At 39.0% G+C, this 19,822-nt stretch overlaps 1 protein-coding gene across 4 annotated transcripts in view; it reads right to left on the reverse strand.

Annotated features, from left to right (window-relative positions):
* zbtb46 (zinc finger and BTB domain containing 46) overlaps nucleotides 1–19,822 on the reverse strand; it is a 144,408-nt gene that overhangs the window by 22,015 nt on the left and 102,571 nt on the right. For all 4 annotated transcript variants that reach the window (XM_048178276.1, XM_048178273.1, XM_048178274.1 and 1 more), the window contains exon 3: nucleotides 7,616–7,885. In XM_048178276.1, coding sequence (XP_048034233.1) covers nucleotides 7,616–7,885 — 270 coding nt within the window. The remainder of the gene's footprint in view (nucleotides 1–7,615; nucleotides 7,886–19,822) is intronic.

The following is a 19,822-nucleotide window of genomic DNA, read 5'->3' on the forward strand; positions in this document are numbered from 1 at the left end:
AAGTGGAAGATTGAATTATACAGGCTCGTCTACAAGTCAATTTATCAAAATAGTAATGCTTTTTATGTATTGCTCTCTACATCGAACACATAATGGTAATTAATATGATTAGCCTTTTGCTTGACTGCGTGATCAAACAGCTAAAAATGTGTTGCTACTGTTACACAAACCATGTTCCCGTTCACCAGCCGAGTCAGTCAGCTGCCTTCTAACAATCAGTATCCTTACAAACGCTTTGAACACCTTCAGGCCTGTACAAACCGGGACGAATATCGCGCGCGATTATCGCCGACGTTTAACGCCTTGTGACTAAACAAAGGGCGCCAATGTGAGTGTGCACACCAATGTGAAAAACGCCAGGTGTAAAAGTGTCATTTTTAAAAAACAAATGCCTCGGGTTTGTTTTTTTGGTTGGATGTGCCGTGTTAAAAACTGGCAGACCAATTTGTTCACGTGCCTGGAGCTGCTGAAGTTACAGTAAAACACGACTTGGTGGCGCTCAAGCACAAAACAGTCTTACCGAGCACACATTGATACCAAGACAACAAAGAGGAAGTAAGTAGACGAGGAAGACCCCTACAAAATATGGGTGCTCTGCCAGTTCTTGGTCACACCAATAGATGTGTATTATATGCCATTTTATTTCTGTATTTTTATTGTTTTTTTTTTTTCTTTTACATTCAAGAAATATAGTTGAGAATGTCTATTTCATAAATATTTATTTGCACTACCGTTCACTTGCACTACTGTTATTGTGACTTATTTGCACTACCGTTTCTGACTACCATCTCCTCATGTCACGTATATGCCATATATGCCATTTTATATCTGTATTTTTATCTTCTTTAATTTTATATCATTCATATTTTTATTTGCACTACCGTTCAGCACAAGCGCCATATACCGTCAGGGAGTGAATTTGCACGTTCACTCAGCGCATCGCCAGTGAAAATCGCTTGGGTATGAACACGAAAAACGTCTCGAAAAACGCTGGCAATAAGCGTGCGCGATATTCGTCTTGGTGTGTACGAGGCTTTAGAACTTCAGTGGAGAAAGGCATATAGTTCATCATAACATCGTTATGTACATCACATATAATTCGCCCAATATATTGCCAAATCTACCCAATTTTTCATATCAACAGTAAAATATACCAGGATAACCTGGCTTCTCTTGAGACTCCCCTGCTTCAGAGCGGTCATAGTTCATGATATGCTAAAGACCGCCGGCACGTTGATAACATATTTGTGACGTAAAGAGCAAGGGCGATTTCGAACCACGTTTTTGAGACTGTCTTTGGTTCACAGCAGTTTTAAGGTGAAAATACTCAGCAGTGGTGTTGACTGATGAATTTGCACATGGTTTGTCACCACATAGACATATATACATTTAAAAACTTGATTTTCACCACAGGGGGTCTTTAAAAGAAGTTCAACTTTATAATACGCGTCTCGAGACACATGCTCAAAATGTCAGTCCTGTCTTAAGGGATTGTAAACCGATGGGACAAAACATCTTGAGAAAATCTGAAAGTACATCAGCTGATTGAAGATAGGAGAAAAAGAAACACTGCTACAACAAGAGGTATTGTAAATGTGTTGGTGCATATACTACCAATCAAAAGTTTGAACATACCAACTTCTAATAATTCTTTTTCACATTTAATATTAATAGTACAGTTATCAATGTATGAAATAAATGGAAAAATAGGATGTAATTATCATTAATTAATATTTTAATTAATTTTAAACATTTATATTTGCCTACAGTGTTTTGAAAGACAATGAGAAAAAAAAAAAGATTCTGACGAGTGTGTCCAAATTTAACTTGTAATGTAGGTGTGTTTGTTACATATCTACAAATATGACAGTATTCAGTATGACAGAATACAGTATCCATACTGTATACGTATATTTATAAATATAAACCCATTTCGTTCTCTATATATTTTATGCATACTATCCCATGTGCAGTGGTGTACATTGTTCTGTATTGTATTGCATTAGAGTATTGTATATTTTGTTGTGTTGTAGCATTGACTGTGTATCATATAATATTTACACTGTATTGTGTGTGGTTTGGATTGGACATTGAGTGTGTGGTTTGTTCTTTGGAAAAACTCACTGATTCCTAGTAAGTGTAAATTTGTATATCTGTTCACATGAACCACACACACACACACTCCCCTGAGACTTCAGCAGTGGTGTTGAAGAGGACAGGTTGTCAGCCTGCTGTCAGTGTGTATAGATCAGTGGAGAAGACAGACACACACCTAAAGCAAGTCACACCACCGAACCTGACCCAGGATCAGCCAATAAAACTCAATCTGGGTTAATCACAGCAGCCTGCAGGACGCAAGGGGACCCGCTGTGACCTGCTCGGCTCCATCAAATCAATTCCTTTCCTGGAGACTTCAACAAATCTACTTTGAAGTTTAGTAGAGGAGGGCGACTAGTGATCCGTCAGAGTGGGCACGGTGCGGTTGGACGAGCGCTGTTTGTTTTAGAGGGGTGCAGAACCCCAAACAATCATCGGTTGATCGGTTACACATTAACGAGAGTCTGCGAGTGTTTGTGCTGGACTTAAACACGCATCCCTTCAAGTAGAACTTGCTCAAGATCTTTCAATGATTATTGTTGAATATTGAGATTCGATTAACAAAAATAAAGAAATGGATTTTCATCTCTCTAATAAAATCAAAATGAAATGCATCTATTTACATAATTATTAAAAAAAAGAAAATTCTGTCATTATTTACACTCCCTCATGTAGTTTCAAACCCCCACAATTTTCTTTCAAGCTTCAAAAAGGGCGTAAAGCACCATAAAATTAGGCCGTATGTTTGCCATGAGTGACCGAATCTGGGTTTGAACTCGAGTTTCATGAATGAATCATTCAGACCAGTTATGAACTGGATTAACTGATCCATTTAAAAGGATCTGACTCAATTTGTTCACAAATCGGGCATTGCTTTTCTCCTGAATGTACCAAGAACAGCTAAATCAGATGTCATGATTTTTAGTGAATAACTACACAAATTTCAGTCTGTTCCTCACACAAAGCTACCAAATTACTTCAGCAGACTTGGAATACATATATATACAAACACACAATGTGGTTTGTATGAATCACTTTTATGGTGTTCCGTATGTGGTGTTTTGGTTCACCTTTTGTTTTCTACTGAAGAAAGAAAAACATGAGTTTGGAGGGCGAATAAATTATGACAATGTTAATTTTTTAAACTATTTAAGGCTGATTTAACTATTATATACATGTTCATAATTAACATGAATGATGCATAATGTATAATTAATTCTAAAGTAAATGCCTTGGTAACCCACTAGTAATGACTGAAGTATTACTAAATACTTAAGAAGGAATTACTAATTATTTGGATCAGTATTCTAAAGTGAAAAGCATGATAACTCTCTAGTAGCTACTGAAGTCATTGTAAACTTTTGATGTTTTTGTATGCATGTTTGGTAACACTTAAGTAATTACTAGTGGGTTACTATGATCTTCACTTTAGAATACTGATCAAAAATAAGAAGTAGTTACTTTAGAGTTATATAGTAACTCTTGAGTTATTACTATCCAATACTTTACAAAAACCTCAAAAGTTTACAATGACTTCAGTAGCTACTAGAGAGTTATCATGCTTTTCACTTTAGAATACTGTTTCAAATAATTAGTAATTCCTTCTTAAGTATTTGGTAATACTTCAGTCATTACTAGTGGGTTACCAAGGCCTTTACTCTAGAATTAATTATACATTATTCACATTAATTACGAACATGTATATAGTAGTTCTTAGTAGTTCTCTGGGAGTAATGAAAAAACAGTAGTTACTGATTAGTTAATAGTGAACTACCACCTCTAACTGAGCACTATTACTTAATAATTCATTCATCAGAGTTACTTGTTAGTTAATAGTAGTTACTAGAGTGTTAATAATGCATTACTCATTTGTTTCTGTGTAGTTATTCATTAATGAAGGATCAGTATTCTAAAGTGTTACCCAAAAATGTATCAACGTGTCAGTTCTACACGGACCGTAAGCGCTGTGATTGGTCTGCTAGAACCCCTCCCTCAGGTCAAAAAACTGGCGCAGAGCAAGCAGAGGAGAGCGAGCATTTTCAACTTCCATAGGAATGAAAAACGCTCTGTTTCAGGGGACACGCTCCATCAAACTGCAACAAAAGTCGTTGCCTATTTGCCGCCATCACTGCTGAAGCTTCTCTGACAACGTACATGACTGCTTCTTATTCGGATTTTGTCTTGATACTCAACTTGGCCACGGAACACTGCCAATGCGGACAACTATGCAGAAGTATAAATGAAAACTGACGCATAGCCTATGGCGCAGAGGCTCTGGCGTAGGTATAGGCAGAAGTATAAATAAGCCTTTAGGTTGAATGATAAATCAAATTTATTCCAAATAAAAAAAATATCTGTGGTGCATGGTTAAGATATCTCTGGATTACAGTCAGGACACTTTCCAAAGGGGGAAATTTGAACTGCGTTGCATAGATAAGATATCTCCGGAAGGGGGATTAGGGCTGTGTGACGCAGTTTGAGGTGTCTTGGCAAAAGGGGAGATTGAAACTTTGTTTATCAGTTTGAAGTGCCTTAACAGGTAGCAGTCCTGTCATGTGAGGAAGATCCATTTAGATCTGCTCTGATGGATAGATCGGTTTAGATCCACTCTGACGGACAACAACAACAAAAAACAAAAAAAAGACTCCCTAAGACTTCCTAGCTCATCCATCCAGATAGCAAAATTCTCTGTTTTTACTGTTATTTCTATTCTTTATGTTTTATTTTTATTCTTCTTCTTTATGTTAAGCACTTTGAATTACCATTGTGTATGAAATGTGCTATACAAATAAAATTGCCTTGCCTTGCCTAATCCAACCACATCATTTAGAGTCCACTTTTCACAATCCAATCAATACGCAATGAGTAAAATCAATTCTTGCGCAACATTTTTCTTGTTGAATATCCAGTTTTACTCTGAAATCCGTCACATTAAAAAAGTAAAATTGGTTGTGAATGGTGTTTCGTGTTGACTTTAAGCCGGAAATAAAGATCACAGGAACATTCTGCCAGTGCTGGTGGAGGGCAGGATTCGTACATTAGTGAGATGATCAGATTAATGCTCCTCTACATTGTCTTTTAGCTAGAGTTTGGGAGACAAAAGCTCCTGTGGCGTGAGTGACAGCCACTGTGTTTCATCCTCAAGAGTGGCCATTAAGACTTAATGTAGTTCAGCAAACACACACTCTTGAGCCTGCCCTAAGGGTTTTAAGAGCAGGAATGGTTCAGGGTTGTCCTCCCTCTCCTATTCAGAAGACTGAACTTAAACAGACAAAAGAGACAATTACCAACCTAGGACAGAGGGAGAGAGAGAGGGAGTGAAGGAGACACAAACTCACAAAGGAATAAGCCAAAAATAACATAACACACTCACAGACCCACACACATTCAATACTTTGACAAAGTGATTGAGTGTGGGCAAAGATTGGGTTTGGCGAACCCAAAGCTTTTATGAGTTTCAGTGCCATTCATAAAAGCTCTGGCGTTTTTGGAGGAGGTATTCTACCACAAAAATGATACAACTCACACACACTTCACCAAAACAACATGTTGAGGGCATAAATATGCATGGATGCACTCTAGAAATTATAGTTCTTTCTCAGCTGAGTACATTCAAATGTAAAATTCAAAATCTGCAGCCATTATTTTTTACATATATCGAGAGTCATTACGATTACACTTCAATTAAAACTATCTGTAAAGATAGGTATGGTACGGTAACAGACATCCCATCATTTTTTTCACTGTCCCATCATAAATAAAAGATATTAACACACACATTGGACTTTCATGTTTTATGGGGGACCTTCCATAGATGCCCATCACAGAAAAGTTTCTGCATTTTTAGATATTCAAAAAACATCACTTAGTATGATTTATAAAATGTTTTATTCATGGGGACCAAAAAAATGTCCGCACAAGGACACCGATTTTGGATATTGCCATTTTTGTGGGGACATTTTGTCCCCATAACATAGGGTATACTTGAACCATACACACAAAAACCTGGAATTTCATGAGAACGTGTACTATCAATGTTTCATCATGCGGTTCTGTTAATATTTAAGTATAACCATCAATACTATGTCCCCAGTGTTGAAAAGCACAGTCTCATTAAACAAAAATGGTATTTTTTATCTGGCATTATATCATAGTGTCATGTATTAACTCTTTCCCCGCCAGCATTTTTGAAAAAAGTTGCCAGCCGGCACCAGCATTTTTGGTAATTTTCACAAAAGTTTCATGGCTCCCAGAGTTTTGAGGCAGGCAGTTTTGATTTATTTGTTGTTTAATGTTGATGATCACATATTTTTCATATGCATTTGCTTATATATGCTATCGCTTGTTTCTGCTTCTTCTTCACCTGTGTTTTGATCAGGAGATTCAGTACTCTTCAGAAGATGCGTAATAGCGCCCCCTACCATATAACAATGAAAACACGGAAAGCCAGAAAATTCCGTCAATGGCTGGGAAAAGAGTTTTATGAAAAAATATGACGCCTTAAAGTAAATGAAAAAAAAAAAAAAAAAGATGTCCCAAAAAAAAAAAAAAAATCAACCACTGATTTGGGACACTCATTCTGAGTAGGACATGAAGGTCAAATACTACAGTACTTTAATCCAATGAAATTAACTAGAGCAGAGGACTTCGACCCTGCCTGAGGACCCACTGCCCAGCAAAATTTATTTCCAACCTGCTTTAGCACACCTGCCTGTGATTTCCAGGTGATCCTGAAGACCTAGAGATTAGGGTTGGAGCTAAACTCTGCAGGACAGTGGGTCCCCAGGAGCACGGCTGAAGACCTCTGAACTAGAGAAATAATAACTCTGATTAAAAGTGGTTGAAAAACTCAAAAGAAATTGTGAACAATTACAGGACCTAAAACATAGTCTTTACCTCATACAAAATATATACATTTTAATGCAGGGGAATTTGTTAATTACCATCCACATTAATATACTCTCTAAGGCACAGCCAACTAATAGGATTTATTAAGACACAGGGGCACAGAGGTATACAAAGGCATACAGAAGCCTATAAGACAGTTTTCAAGCATTTGATGGTAGCAAAAGAGCATATACCATCCTAGCAAGTGCACAAAGTTCCAAAACCAAGAGTCCCTGTATAAGATTCTATGTAAACTCCAAGGTTTGTGGACACATAAAATACAATAGCGAGTCTTGAAGCACTCAATGACAGCACATACAGCCTTTACCTTTCTAACAGGACCACATACAAATCTCTATAGATCCTCTAGAAACGTCAATGTTTTCAGAGAAAACCTACAAAAACTCCACTATAGCACATACAGCCCAGCCGATAAGTACCTAAAAGTCCCTACAGGACCCTATGGAATCCCTGACCTGTCAAGACCTATAGGAGAGTCTTTATGCACAGCACATAACACACAGCATATACTGTTCTAGCAGGAGCAGATCTACGTCCCAGTGGGATTCTATCAGAACCTAAGACTATGGAAACTCCATGAGCGAGAGCAGCAGACCACAGTGTGACTTACGGGATAGAGAGTGTCCTCCCTTGGGCAGGTATTCGAACAGAAGCGGGTTCTCCTCTCCGAGCATCTCTGCCCCCAGAGACAGCAAGCTGTTCTTGCTCATGAGGGCGGCACGCAGGTTGGCCACCGAGCCCCCTCTCTCCTGGGCCACGGCCTCATCCCGCTCCCCGGACAGAAACCCGCTGTCTCCCGCTGCGGCCTCCTCCTGCTTTACCAGGAGGTCCATGCGCTCGCTGCGGCTGTCGGACATGTTGGGTTCCGTCACTTCTGCACCTGAGAGGAAAGAGGAATGTTAATGAATTCTCAAAGACACAAATATACACACACAATACAAGATGGGAATTTGTCTACTAACTTGCAAGAACGGGTTCAAACCAGAGCATCTGTAAAGCATAGTTAAATAACAAGCGTTCAGTACATGGAAAAGACATACACTGAGTCTCAAACTCCATTGTTTCCTCCTTCTTATATAAATCTCATTTGTTTAAAAGACCTCCGAAGAACAGGCAAATCTCAACATAACACCGACTGTTACGTAACAGTCGGGGTGTACACCCCAATATTTGCATAATGCCAGCCCATGTTCCCAACATTATAAAAGGCATTAGACAAGGGCAGCCAGTATTAACGTCTGGATCTGTGCACAGGTGAATCAACAGACTAGGTAAGCAAGCAAGAACAAAAGCAAAAAATGGCAGATGGAGCAATAATAACTGACATGATCCATGATAACATGATATTTTTAGTGATATTTGTAAATTGTCTTTCTAAATGTTTCGTTAGCATGTTGCTAATGTACTGTTAAATGTGGTTAAAGTTACCATCGTTTCTTACTGTATTCACGGAGACAAGAGCCGTCGCTATTTTCATTTTTTTGAACACTTGCAGTCTGTATAATTCATAAACACAACTTCATTCTTTATAGATCTCTCCAACAGTGTAGCATTAGCCGTTAGCCATGGAGCACAGCCTCAAACTCATAGAGAATCAAATATAAACATCAAAATAAATACTATACTCACATAATTCGAAGCATGCATACAGCATGCATGACGAACATCTTGTAAAGATCCATTTGAGGGTTATATTAGCTGTGTGAACTTTGTAAATGCGCTGTAATATAGTCGACAGCTCGTGTGGCAGGGAGCACGCGATTTAAAGGGGCGGCGCTGCCTAAATCAGTGCATTGTTAATGATGCCCCAAAATAGGCAGTTAAAAAAATTAATTAAAAAAAATCTATGGGGTATTTTGAGCTGAAACTTCACAGACACATTTAGGAGACACCTTAGACTTATATTACATCTTGTGAAAAAGCATTCTTGGGCACCTTTAAGCATGACAAATACGGCTGTGTAAAAATTAGGGCTGCCCCCTAATAGTCGACTAATCGTTAGTCGACAAGAAAAGGTAAAGTTTTATTAGTCAGTTAGTCGCAGGAAAAAACTTGTGGCGAAGTCACGCAGTCAGTGAAGGACAGATCGTTAACGGCGGGTCCTTGTGGTAATTACAGTATGTTGGGCATGAAATCCAAACGTTTGCCTATCATCCGTCGACCTCAAATGTGGCTCATCATTTGAAACATGCAAGTAGTAGCAACTTTACATGGCAGCTCGCTCTAACGTTAACCTAAATAAATGTGGAAACAACTTAAAATACTCCGTCATTTTTGGTCATACAGATAAAAGTAATACATCATTCAAAACTGGGTCGACTTTTATTTGTGTACACTCACAATAACAATAAAACGTTGTGCTTACGTAAAATAAAGAAAACAAACGGGATGCACTTTCTGAAGCACATCGCAAACATTAAGCGAAACTCAGCGTACAGGCTACTCACCTCACAGGCATAGGAAATATATCTATAGAATGTCTACTTTTAAATGAACCAATTCAAATAAAAAAGAAACACTCTGATTATGTAATCCGTATGAAATGTGCATTTCTCTCTATAAGCGCGTTACTGCGGAGATGGCGAGTCAGTATCATTGTCAACTTCATCTTTGCAGCCAACGCTGACTCAGAAAAAAATAGTTCATTAATAAATAATTAAAATGTCTCCTTGCTATTTTTTTCCCAACACATTCATAATCATAACTTTTGCGGTGTTTTGCAGCAAGCTTTATGTGTGCGCTTGAGCGCAGAATAGCCTATATTAAATGCTCATTATGGTTTAGTATTCTACTCAGTATATATTTAAATAATTAAATTAATATAAAAGTGTGATTAAGGCTTAAAAAATAATCCATATTTCCAATTAACTGTCTGGGACTTTTATTTGAATTATCTGTACTACTTCTTAAAATTCCAAGACTGTGACTCATAATTTTCTTCATGTAAAATGAAATGGAAATTCATTAAGTTTATTTTCTAAATGCATGCACTTTAACATTTTTATGAATTATCCATGCATTTATTTATTTACTTTTTTTTAAATGTTGACCATGTCATTTTTAATCAAAATGTCACAGCTTGATCTTCTGGTGAAATGGCAGACTTCTTTATGGTGCCATATGCAAGTTTTCTCCAGTCTTTCGCCAATCATTTTGTCCGCCTAATCTCCGCCCCTTTCTTACAATGGATTGCAAGCTTGCATTCAGATCTGCCTCCGTCCAATTAACAACCAATTGATTGAACCAAGGCCAACCCTACATTTTATTTAGTCTGTTTTACTCAGATGTACATCACAATATGGAAGAAAATATCTGTCGCTCCTTCTGATTCACTGAGATTTTAAAACTGAAATATACCCAAAACAATCCGAATCAAATCAAATCAAAATGACTTAGCAAAACGGAAGTGAATTGAATTCCAGCTCTGAATAAAAAACACAACTGATAAATAATACATCAAAAAGAGAAACCTATTTGATCCCTGCAGTTCAATCGTTTTAAACAGAAAAAACAGCCATGTCAGTCTTTACCTCCCTATTCATTACTACTGTCAAATCAGGCAGCAGAGAGAAGGCTGCCAAAACACACACGTACACACTTCTCCTGTCAAAAGACAAGGACTGCTTGGATGTAAGGATGTCCAAACTGTAAGAACAACGGTAAAAAAGTGGCAAGACAAAACAAAAACAACAACAAAAAAATTATTTACCAGCAGAGAGCCAGAAAGGCTTGTTTAGACTAAACTGACAGCCTAAAGGAGAAGAGCTTCTCAAAACAGCTGTCAGTGAAGCTCAGATCAGTGGAAGCCTCAAAGCAACATGAACGACAGCCCAGCCGGCAAACCGCTTCAGTCACGGCACCGCAAGACCCGCCCACAACCTGCCATACTTCACACCACTTAATTACACCTTACATTAGGACAGCATGCTTGCAGAAAATACACATTAGGCTCTCGCGCGCACACACACACACACACAGCTAGGCTCTGAAGCGCGTATTGTGTTTACACAGTATTCTCTGGGGTCTGGAAGAATAGACAGAGAAATGGAGACAGTGTGAGGGGATGAAACATAATGAGTGTTATAAACCCCCTACCTCAACACACACACACTGTAACTTCATCTGAGGGCCTCCCAATGACAAGCACGGCAACTTTATCAACTTTGAGTTTTAGAGGAGGATTTGGCTCATTTCCAGAGAGAGAGAGACTCTGTGTGTTTGTGTGGTTCTGGTAAACCCTACGTTACGGGGACAAAATGTCCCCGAAAAGATGGCAATATCCGAAATCCTCGTCCTTGTGGGGACATTTTTTGTTCCCCTTGAGTAAAACAGCTTCATACTATCACACTTAGTGATGTTTTTTGAAAATGTGAAAATGCTGAAACTTTTTTGTGATGGGTAGGTTTAGGAGTAGGGTTAGGGTTACAGTTTGTGCAATATAAATATTATTGTCTATGGGAAGTCCCCATAAAACCCAATATATCAGGACACAAATGTGTATAATGACATGGGTATGACATAGGTATTACAAGGAGAAGGTGACTTGTGAGGACATTACCCCATGTCCCCAAAAGGCTTATAAATCATACAGAATGAGTTTTTGTGAGAAAGTAAAAATGTGCACAGTTTCCTGTGATGGGTAGGTTTAGGGGTAGTGTAGGGGGATCAAATACGGTTTGTAGAGTATAAAAACCATTACGCCTATGGAATGTCCCCACAATTCACAAAAAACAAACGTGTGTGTGTGAGAGACGCTCATGAAGCAGCGATCCCATAAAGATCTTATCATCTCTTCTGGTGTCCACAACCTGGAGTTCACAAGAAGGTCACTCATGAACAACTGAGTCTCCATCATTCAAACCTACTCTATTTTCTGTAACATTTGCATTAACAAGCAAATCTGGTATTAATATTTTCTTTTTGGAAAATAAGTGCCGTTTAGGCAGATTCTGTAGATTCCAATATTTACCTTAGTGGTCTTGCCAAGCTCACAAAAAGCTTGTTAGGAAAGGTCAATGACAAATAAAACGTGTTCAACAGACAAAGAGTGTTCAAGATAAAGAAAAAGTAAAGTCCTTTTAAAAATATAGCTGAAAAAAAACAAAAATTACAAATGTGTTCATGTTGTTATATACCAGTTTCAACAATGGGTTTTGATTTATTAATCAAGTTTGAACAATAATGACATTTACATCCCTAACTAATCTTGTCATGTTATAAAAAGGTCAAAAGACACACAGTCTTGAGGGTCTCCAGGGGTCCTCTTGAGATCATTTTTCAAATAATAATCAGCAGTGAAGCAGTTTTCTTAATACGCTGTAAGAAATAATAATACATTCCGATTTACTCAAGGTTTTCTTTTCAAGAATTTCATTCCACTAATGATTTCTTTTTTAACTTCATTATGATATCAGTTGTATCACCCTGATATTTATCGTACCCCCAAATAAACAAATTCATTTTAGTTTGCAAATTCAATACACGTTAATCGTAGAATGGGTGTATTTAAGTCACTGTATGTGTGAATTATTATTATATCTGGGGGAATAAATGAGTGTCATGTCATTGACCCATGAAGTCATGATCAGTCTGATTGCGGTTGGTTGCCTTACATGTTGGTCAGACCAGTTCCAGACTCTGATCCACTTTAGAGTTTATACTGGCCATAAGATCTACTCATTTTCACAGAAACTGGTCTGGTCTGACCAACATGTAAGGCAACCAACCGCAATTAGTTTTGTTGTACATGCTATTTAGGTAAGTTTATCTAACCTATCTTTGTTAACATCACAAGCTGAGAGCACAAAATTAGACTGAAGTGGAACAGAGTCTTGAAATAATTGCAAAACAGTTGTTGGTCCGTGACTGACTGTATAGAATATCTATTTAACTTGCCACTATGTGACTTAAGAAAAACTGAATATCTAGCTCAGCCATATAAACAACCTGGCATAGAAGCCAGCCAATCAGATTGGAACTGGCAATGTGACAGTCATTTCAATAAAACCACAAAAAAAAGAGAGCACATCTTATTCTCACTGTTTGAGGTGCTGAAAGAAGCAATTGTGAAACAGAATAAGAGAGAGGATGTGGAAGATGTAGAAATGAGTGAGGAAGCAGAAATGTGGAGGTGAGAGAGAGACAGAGATAGAGATGTCCGCTACTAAAAAAAGATAATTTCAACATAATTTCATCATTTCAAGATCATAATTTGGTTAATGTGTAATTTATGAAAATGTTTCTCATTCATAAATTCTGTGCAGCTTCATCTCTTGTTTCTTTAAGAAATGTTGAATGTGCGTTCATGAATATCTTGCCTGTGTGTGTAGCTCAAATGCCACAGGGGAACGTTCCACTAAAACCAGCGGATTAAACGCAATTCAGAGAGGTGTGTGTGTGTGTGTGTGAGCGGGAAAGTGTGTTAATGGATGCACCCATCATACAATTGACCTTCACCGACCAAGAGCTTTACAAACAATCATACGACCAGCCGAACGCAACGTGTGTGTTCTTGAGTTTATGGTTTATGAGGAAACAAATTTGAATAATGATATGGGTATTACAATGTAAACATGGTTCCTGTGTCCTCATAAACCAAATGGCTTTAAAACATACTAAATTGTTGTTGTTTTTTTAAATTCCAAAAATGGCAAACATTTTTTTAGGGTAGGGTTAGTATAGGGGTATATAATATACAGTTTGTACAGTATAAAAACCATTTTGCCTATGGAGAGTCCCCGTAAACCATATATTCAAATGTGTGTGTGTGTGTGTGTGTGCGCCGGAGTTTGCGTGTGTAAATGTGACTATATTTAGAAAAAACATACAGCAAATAAGATGCATGCTGTTGGAATTATGGCTTAGCAGTTAACACATACGGTCTGGACACATTGAGCCTTGGTGCTCAAGTGGGAAATCTGGGTCTTCTCAAACAGTGCCCATCTTAACATGCAGTCAGTGAGAAATAAATTTGCCTACTTTACTAGGAACTGCAATATATGCATGGATTAAATTACAATAATGATAGTCTACCTGTAGATGGGAAAGAAATATTGTTGATAAGTGAGCAGAAAAGGGAAAAAGGACAAGCAGGAGAAATAAATGAGCAATGAGTGGACAAGTTACACACACACACACAATGATGTGCACAAACACACTCAGGCAGAGTTAATTAAGTTGGGGGAGTGGGGAGAAGGGAAGCGGGAATTCATTAGATAAGTTCACCCCTCATCTGTGGGCCGGGGCCACAAGAGTCAATCAATAAAATGGATCTTCCGCTCCCGAATGCCCCAAGACCCGACGCCCACAATGAAGAGAGGAGAAACTTGCCCCTTTGACCCCGATTTCTCCCCCTACACACCTGCCCTGACCTCTCGCCCAACACAAACACATTACAGCCAACACAATACTGAGGCATGCCGTTATTTTAACCACCACATATTCCACTCTGTTGCACTCTATGGCATCTCACCGTTCATTACATCCCACTCAATGCGCCACATGGAGATACAGGAGGGATCATTCCCATAGCCGTTATGAGCCCACAGTGATACACATCTAAATGTACAAATGCATGGGGAACAGCCTACAGACAATGCAGGGGTCTGTGTACAAGTCTATAAGAAAATACCGTCTCTTATATAAGCATCAACAGGCAATACGAGCACAGAACTCATATAGAAACCTATATGAGAGTCTTGCTGTTCCAGCGAGAGCATGAGCAGTGCCAGTCCTGCTCCTTCTAGTACCAGTGCTTGGAAGATACGCAGAGTCAAAAACAGGTATAATGACAGACAGAAATAAACATTAACAAAGTACCAGCTTAGCATGTGTAAAATGCACAAACTGGCAAAAAAAAAAAAGTATAAAGACGTTAAAAACAAATAAAGTAAAAGACATCTTCAAAGCAAGGGGTTTCAAAAGACCCCATGAGTGATCTAGGGTCAGTGGAACCCCCTAGAATTCAATTTGAATTTAATTTCAAATATTTCTTTGAATTTGAAGGGTTAGTTCACTCCAAATTAAAATTCTGTCGTTAATTACTCACTCTCATGTCGTTCCACATCCGTAAGACTTTCGTTCATCTTCAGAACACAAATGAAGATCTTTTTGATGAAATCTGAGAGCTTTCTGTCCCTCCATAGACAGCTACGCAACTACCACTTTGATGTTCAAAAATTTCACAAAGAGATCGTAAAACTAATCCATATGAATTGAGTGGTTTATTCCACATTTTCTGAAGAGACTCGATCGCTTTATATGATGAACAGATTGAATTTAGACTTTATTCACATATAAACATTGATCAGCAAACATAAACAGAAGCTCAACTGAACCAGCTCGATGCACAAGAAAAAAAACCTCTTGCTGAAGCTCAAACGTACTTTGTAACACAAGAATGAACCTCAGTGGTTCTCGCACGTCAAACATGCTTGAGCTTCAGTTTACCACAACCGATGTGTGAGCTGATGAATGTTTATATGTAGGGATGCGCCGATACCATTTTTTAAGCACCAAGTATGAGTACCGATATTTTTTTTCTGGTACTCGCCGATGCCGATGCCTATACATTCATTAATTAATTTTTTTTGGGTGATGTTGCAGTTTTCCAAGCACAACACAGTGAGACTAATGAATGTAGGACTGCTTCTTTATAATTACTCCAATGAAAAAAGTAATATTTTTTATGTGCTTGTCACAAACTTAAAGCACAAATTTCACAGTGTCCTTAGGGCAGAATCACCAAAGTCATAATAAAACCAAAAACCAAAAACAAACATCAAGTCTTTTTTAACCTGCCTTTCAAAAGGTGCTAAACAATTATTACAGAACAAATGTTTATAACATAACACTGCGAACCAATGTTAACACAATCTAGGGTGACCAGATTTCTCATGGTGGAATACGGGACGAGTGGGCAATATGACCATGATATGAGAAATTTTATTTCATGATACATATATATATATATATATATATCTTTTGTTGTTTTGTGAACATTAATGACAGACAAATATTTAATGAGGCCACTGTCATTTTAAGACCAAATCCATGGATGTAATATAGGCCCTACTGACATATAGCCTGTTTTCACACACCTGTTTATGTCCACTCAAGCCATAACCAACTGTATTTACATGAAATACTCCACACAATGGACATTTTGACAACTATTTGTGCATTTGACCATTCAGGCGCAAGGAGAACTGATCGCACGTGCGTGAATAAAGGCCTGTATGTGAATAAAGGCCTGAATTTAATTCCGAAAATTTGCACTAAACTGCTCAATTCATATGGATTAGTTTTACAATCTCTTTATGAACTTTCTGAAGTGTCAAAGTGGTAGTTATGTAGCTGTCTATGGAGAGACAGAAAGCTTTCATCAAAAAGATCTTCATTTGTGTTCCAAATATAAATAAAAGTATTACAGATTTTGAAGGACATGAGGGTAATTAAGGACAGAATTTTCATTTTTTGGTGAACTATCCCTTTAACTTCAATTATTTTCAATAAGTATCAAATGGTAAAAATATAGTACTTAGATATACTACCATTCAAAAATGTCTTAAAGTCTTTACTGTCACTTTTGATTAATTTAATGTGTACGTGCTAAATAAAAGTACTAATTTCTTTCAACCAACATCAACAACAAATACTGTACGTACACAAACAACTGTAATGTAATAGCACGGTACTGAATTATTACCATATTTACGTATGATGCTATTAACAAAAACAGGATAAGGCCAAAGTATCATTTTGATACTTAAGTGACAAAATGTCTTTACCTGCAGTACAGCGTCGTGCAGGTGTACATTCCCAGTTTTACAGAGTGAGAAACCGCTCCAAACGATTCAGTGTGTGAGTGATCCATCCAAATTATTCACACTGAAACCCAAATCCGATTTTTACTAACCAGTTTGGCCAATTCATGGAAAAGTACCACCTCAAAAGAGTGATTCATTTAATCAGACATCGCTTGTCGTGGTTCTATACAGAAAGCAAAAAATGTCCTAGGTGTACGGACACCCACTGTATTAAAAGCCCACAGGAGAGTCTTCAAGCACTAATTATTCACCATATACCACACAGCGTAATACGCTATACAATGCGTAAATACTATTTTATTCAATCCGCACCATACAAGACGCATTTCCTAACGTCCCGCCATTATTACGTCCCACTCGAGACGGCGCATTGAGATACCGGAGGCATTGTTGTGCCTTTGTTTCTGATAGCAGCTTAAGTGATTGAGGAACGCCGGTGGAATCTTTGTTCACGTGTGTAATCCGAAAGCTTTAATGGGCACTGATTGAAGTGTTGTGTCACACCGAGTGAGATTACAGTGGGAATAATGGTGCGTATTGTCCCCCGTTCCCCTCATAAGAGAACGCCTGAATCAGTTTGATTCTTTCTTGCAAAGGGGATCTCAGTTTAATGTGGTTGCCATGGCAGCCAGGCACTCTTGGCTTCAACATTTATGCTAAATAAAACACCCTTTTAAGAGTAGACACAAATAGGCGGACCCACGGTGTTGGCTTTGTGTCCGTGCATGATTGTGTGTGCGTCTGCGCGTGGGCGTCCGCTGGTTTGAACGTATCTGTTTGTCGTGTTCTAGAATGTAAACTCTCGGCATGAGAGAATATGCATTCAGAAACACGAATAAGTGTGTAATAATCGTGCGTAGTAGCTAATGTAAGACCTTGTGGCGCAGCATTGAATGCACGCTTCGTCTCTGAAAGAGCTTTTGTGAACGTCGAGAGTGTGTGATCTGTGCGTGTTAATAGTTATTGGAGGGGATGGGGTTGGGCGAATGTCTATTAAAGCACAATAAACGAAAGAAAGACAGAGAGAAAAGGGTCATCTGACGGGCTTTGACCCCGTGACCCTCTGTTCCAGCTGCTGTGGCGATTACGACCCTCCCCGGCTGAAACTCAACACTGTCTTTTGTTTCAGCCGGTTTCGAGGTGTCCCTGGACGCTCTCCATCTCGCACAGAGATCAGGTTTACGCACACACAGCGTGGAGTTTGTTTCTGTTCGGTGATAAGACACAGAGAGCTGTTTAAGCTGTCATGTTTAACTCTTATCTGCTACATCGTTACATCAGAACTAGTAACACACGCGCATTAGCCACGATAAACGCCCCCTCAGGACGCCGAACGCACATGTATGTAAACATACGCACGCCACTCATGTGTCCGGCGGGCTCATAGGTAGGGAGGGGAAGGTCAGGCCTGCTTCCTCAGCGTGGCTGGAGTTTGAAAGGGTAAAAAGTAATTTCCAAGGAATGGAGGGAGGGAGGCACTAAAAAAGCCGAAGAATTCAGAGGCAATTTAAAAGCAGTGTGGGAGAGGGGGATGAGAGGGAAAAAAAGAAGAAAGAGGAGGCATGATGGAAAGTAAAAGAGAGGTTGTTATTTCTCTCTCTCTCTCTCTCTCTCTCTCTCGCTGTTGTTTTTTAGGGACTAGTCGGGCCACAACCTCCAAGGAGAGAGAGAGAGAGAGATAGAGAGATAGAGGGAGAATAAATCAAACAAACCCTGAAGGCTAGAAAGGAGGGAGGAAAGACGAGAGGAGAAGTGTGGGTAATGATGGAGGGGGGAGTTGAGTGGGCGACGGAGAGGACGAGAGGGTGAGCGCGAGCAGGGGTGGAGGTGGAGAGGGGGAGTGGAGGATTGCAGGGCTCAAGGTAATCTGGGGAGTTAATGCAGCTTAGCAAAGCAGAGAGAGACCGAGAGAGAGGGAGCACAAAGTGGCAGACAGTGCGAGCAGCAGAAAGAGAGAGGGCGTAAGAGACAGAGAAAGACAGACGGAGAGAGAAAGGGAGGGCCGGAGAGAGTGGGAGAGAGGAGATCTTGGGGAAAATGGAATGCTGGGTGGAGAGGGGAAGCAAACACGCAGGGCTTTGTGCTAAAAGCACGACTCTGGGGAGGGTGCGACCGACGCTAAATCCAGAGCACAGGCCAGAAATCAGGGTTTAAAGAGCAGCCAACAGGACCGGCCCTTTTTGGACGTCCACTCTGAGAGCCAAGCACACGTACACATGGTCTAAAGTGAACCTGATGGTAAACTGAGAAAATTGATCAGCCGTATATACAGTAGTTCTTAACTATTGCTTAATTTACAATGCATTACCACATGTTGTCATTGTTATGTGACCTTCCGGCATCAGTTGTTTCACTTCACTGTCATGAGGTAGTAAAGTTTCAATCGACACTTCGCCTGGAGTTTGATTGACAGGCGATCTAAACAATCATGACGCAGAATCTGCTGTTTTGTCCGACAAAGTAGTCAGGGGAGTTATTAGATGTACTGACGTCTTTCCGCAGTTGAAACAACATTCCTTCTGATGTTCATTCACGTTTATTTAATGCTATAAATTAACTAGTAGGAAGAGATGATCGGTTCATGATCCACCTGAACTGAGTCGCTACAGCGATCCGTGTACGACACATTAAAGAGCCACAGAACGGTATTTATTGTTTACATTTCTTTAAAAATGACTTTGTTTCATATAAAAAGTAACCTGCTCTGTCTTGTCTGTCGACGTGTTGTCAGTGTCCTCTTTGCTCTGCAATGTATTTTTCACTGCGTGAGAACATGATGTGTGGCATGAGAGCGGCATGGCTGGTCATGGATACAGACAGTGAATGAATTGGTTAAGTGAATGACTCAATGACTCACTTGCAAAGACAGTCACTAGTTTTGTCCCCGAATTAATCAATGTTTTTAAACAGTCTGAAATGTGCAAACACAGACAAGCGGTGCGATACAAACATTGAAAAGTCCCAGTGCTGTTGGACTGTTATATCAGCAC

Source organism: Megalobrama amblycephala, linkage group LG24 (assembly GCF_018812025.1).
Source record: "Megalobrama amblycephala isolate DHTTF-2021 linkage group LG24, ASM1881202v1, whole genome shotgun sequence".
Lineage (NCBI taxonomy): Eukaryota > Metazoa > Chordata > Actinopteri > Cypriniformes > Xenocyprididae > Megalobrama > Megalobrama amblycephala.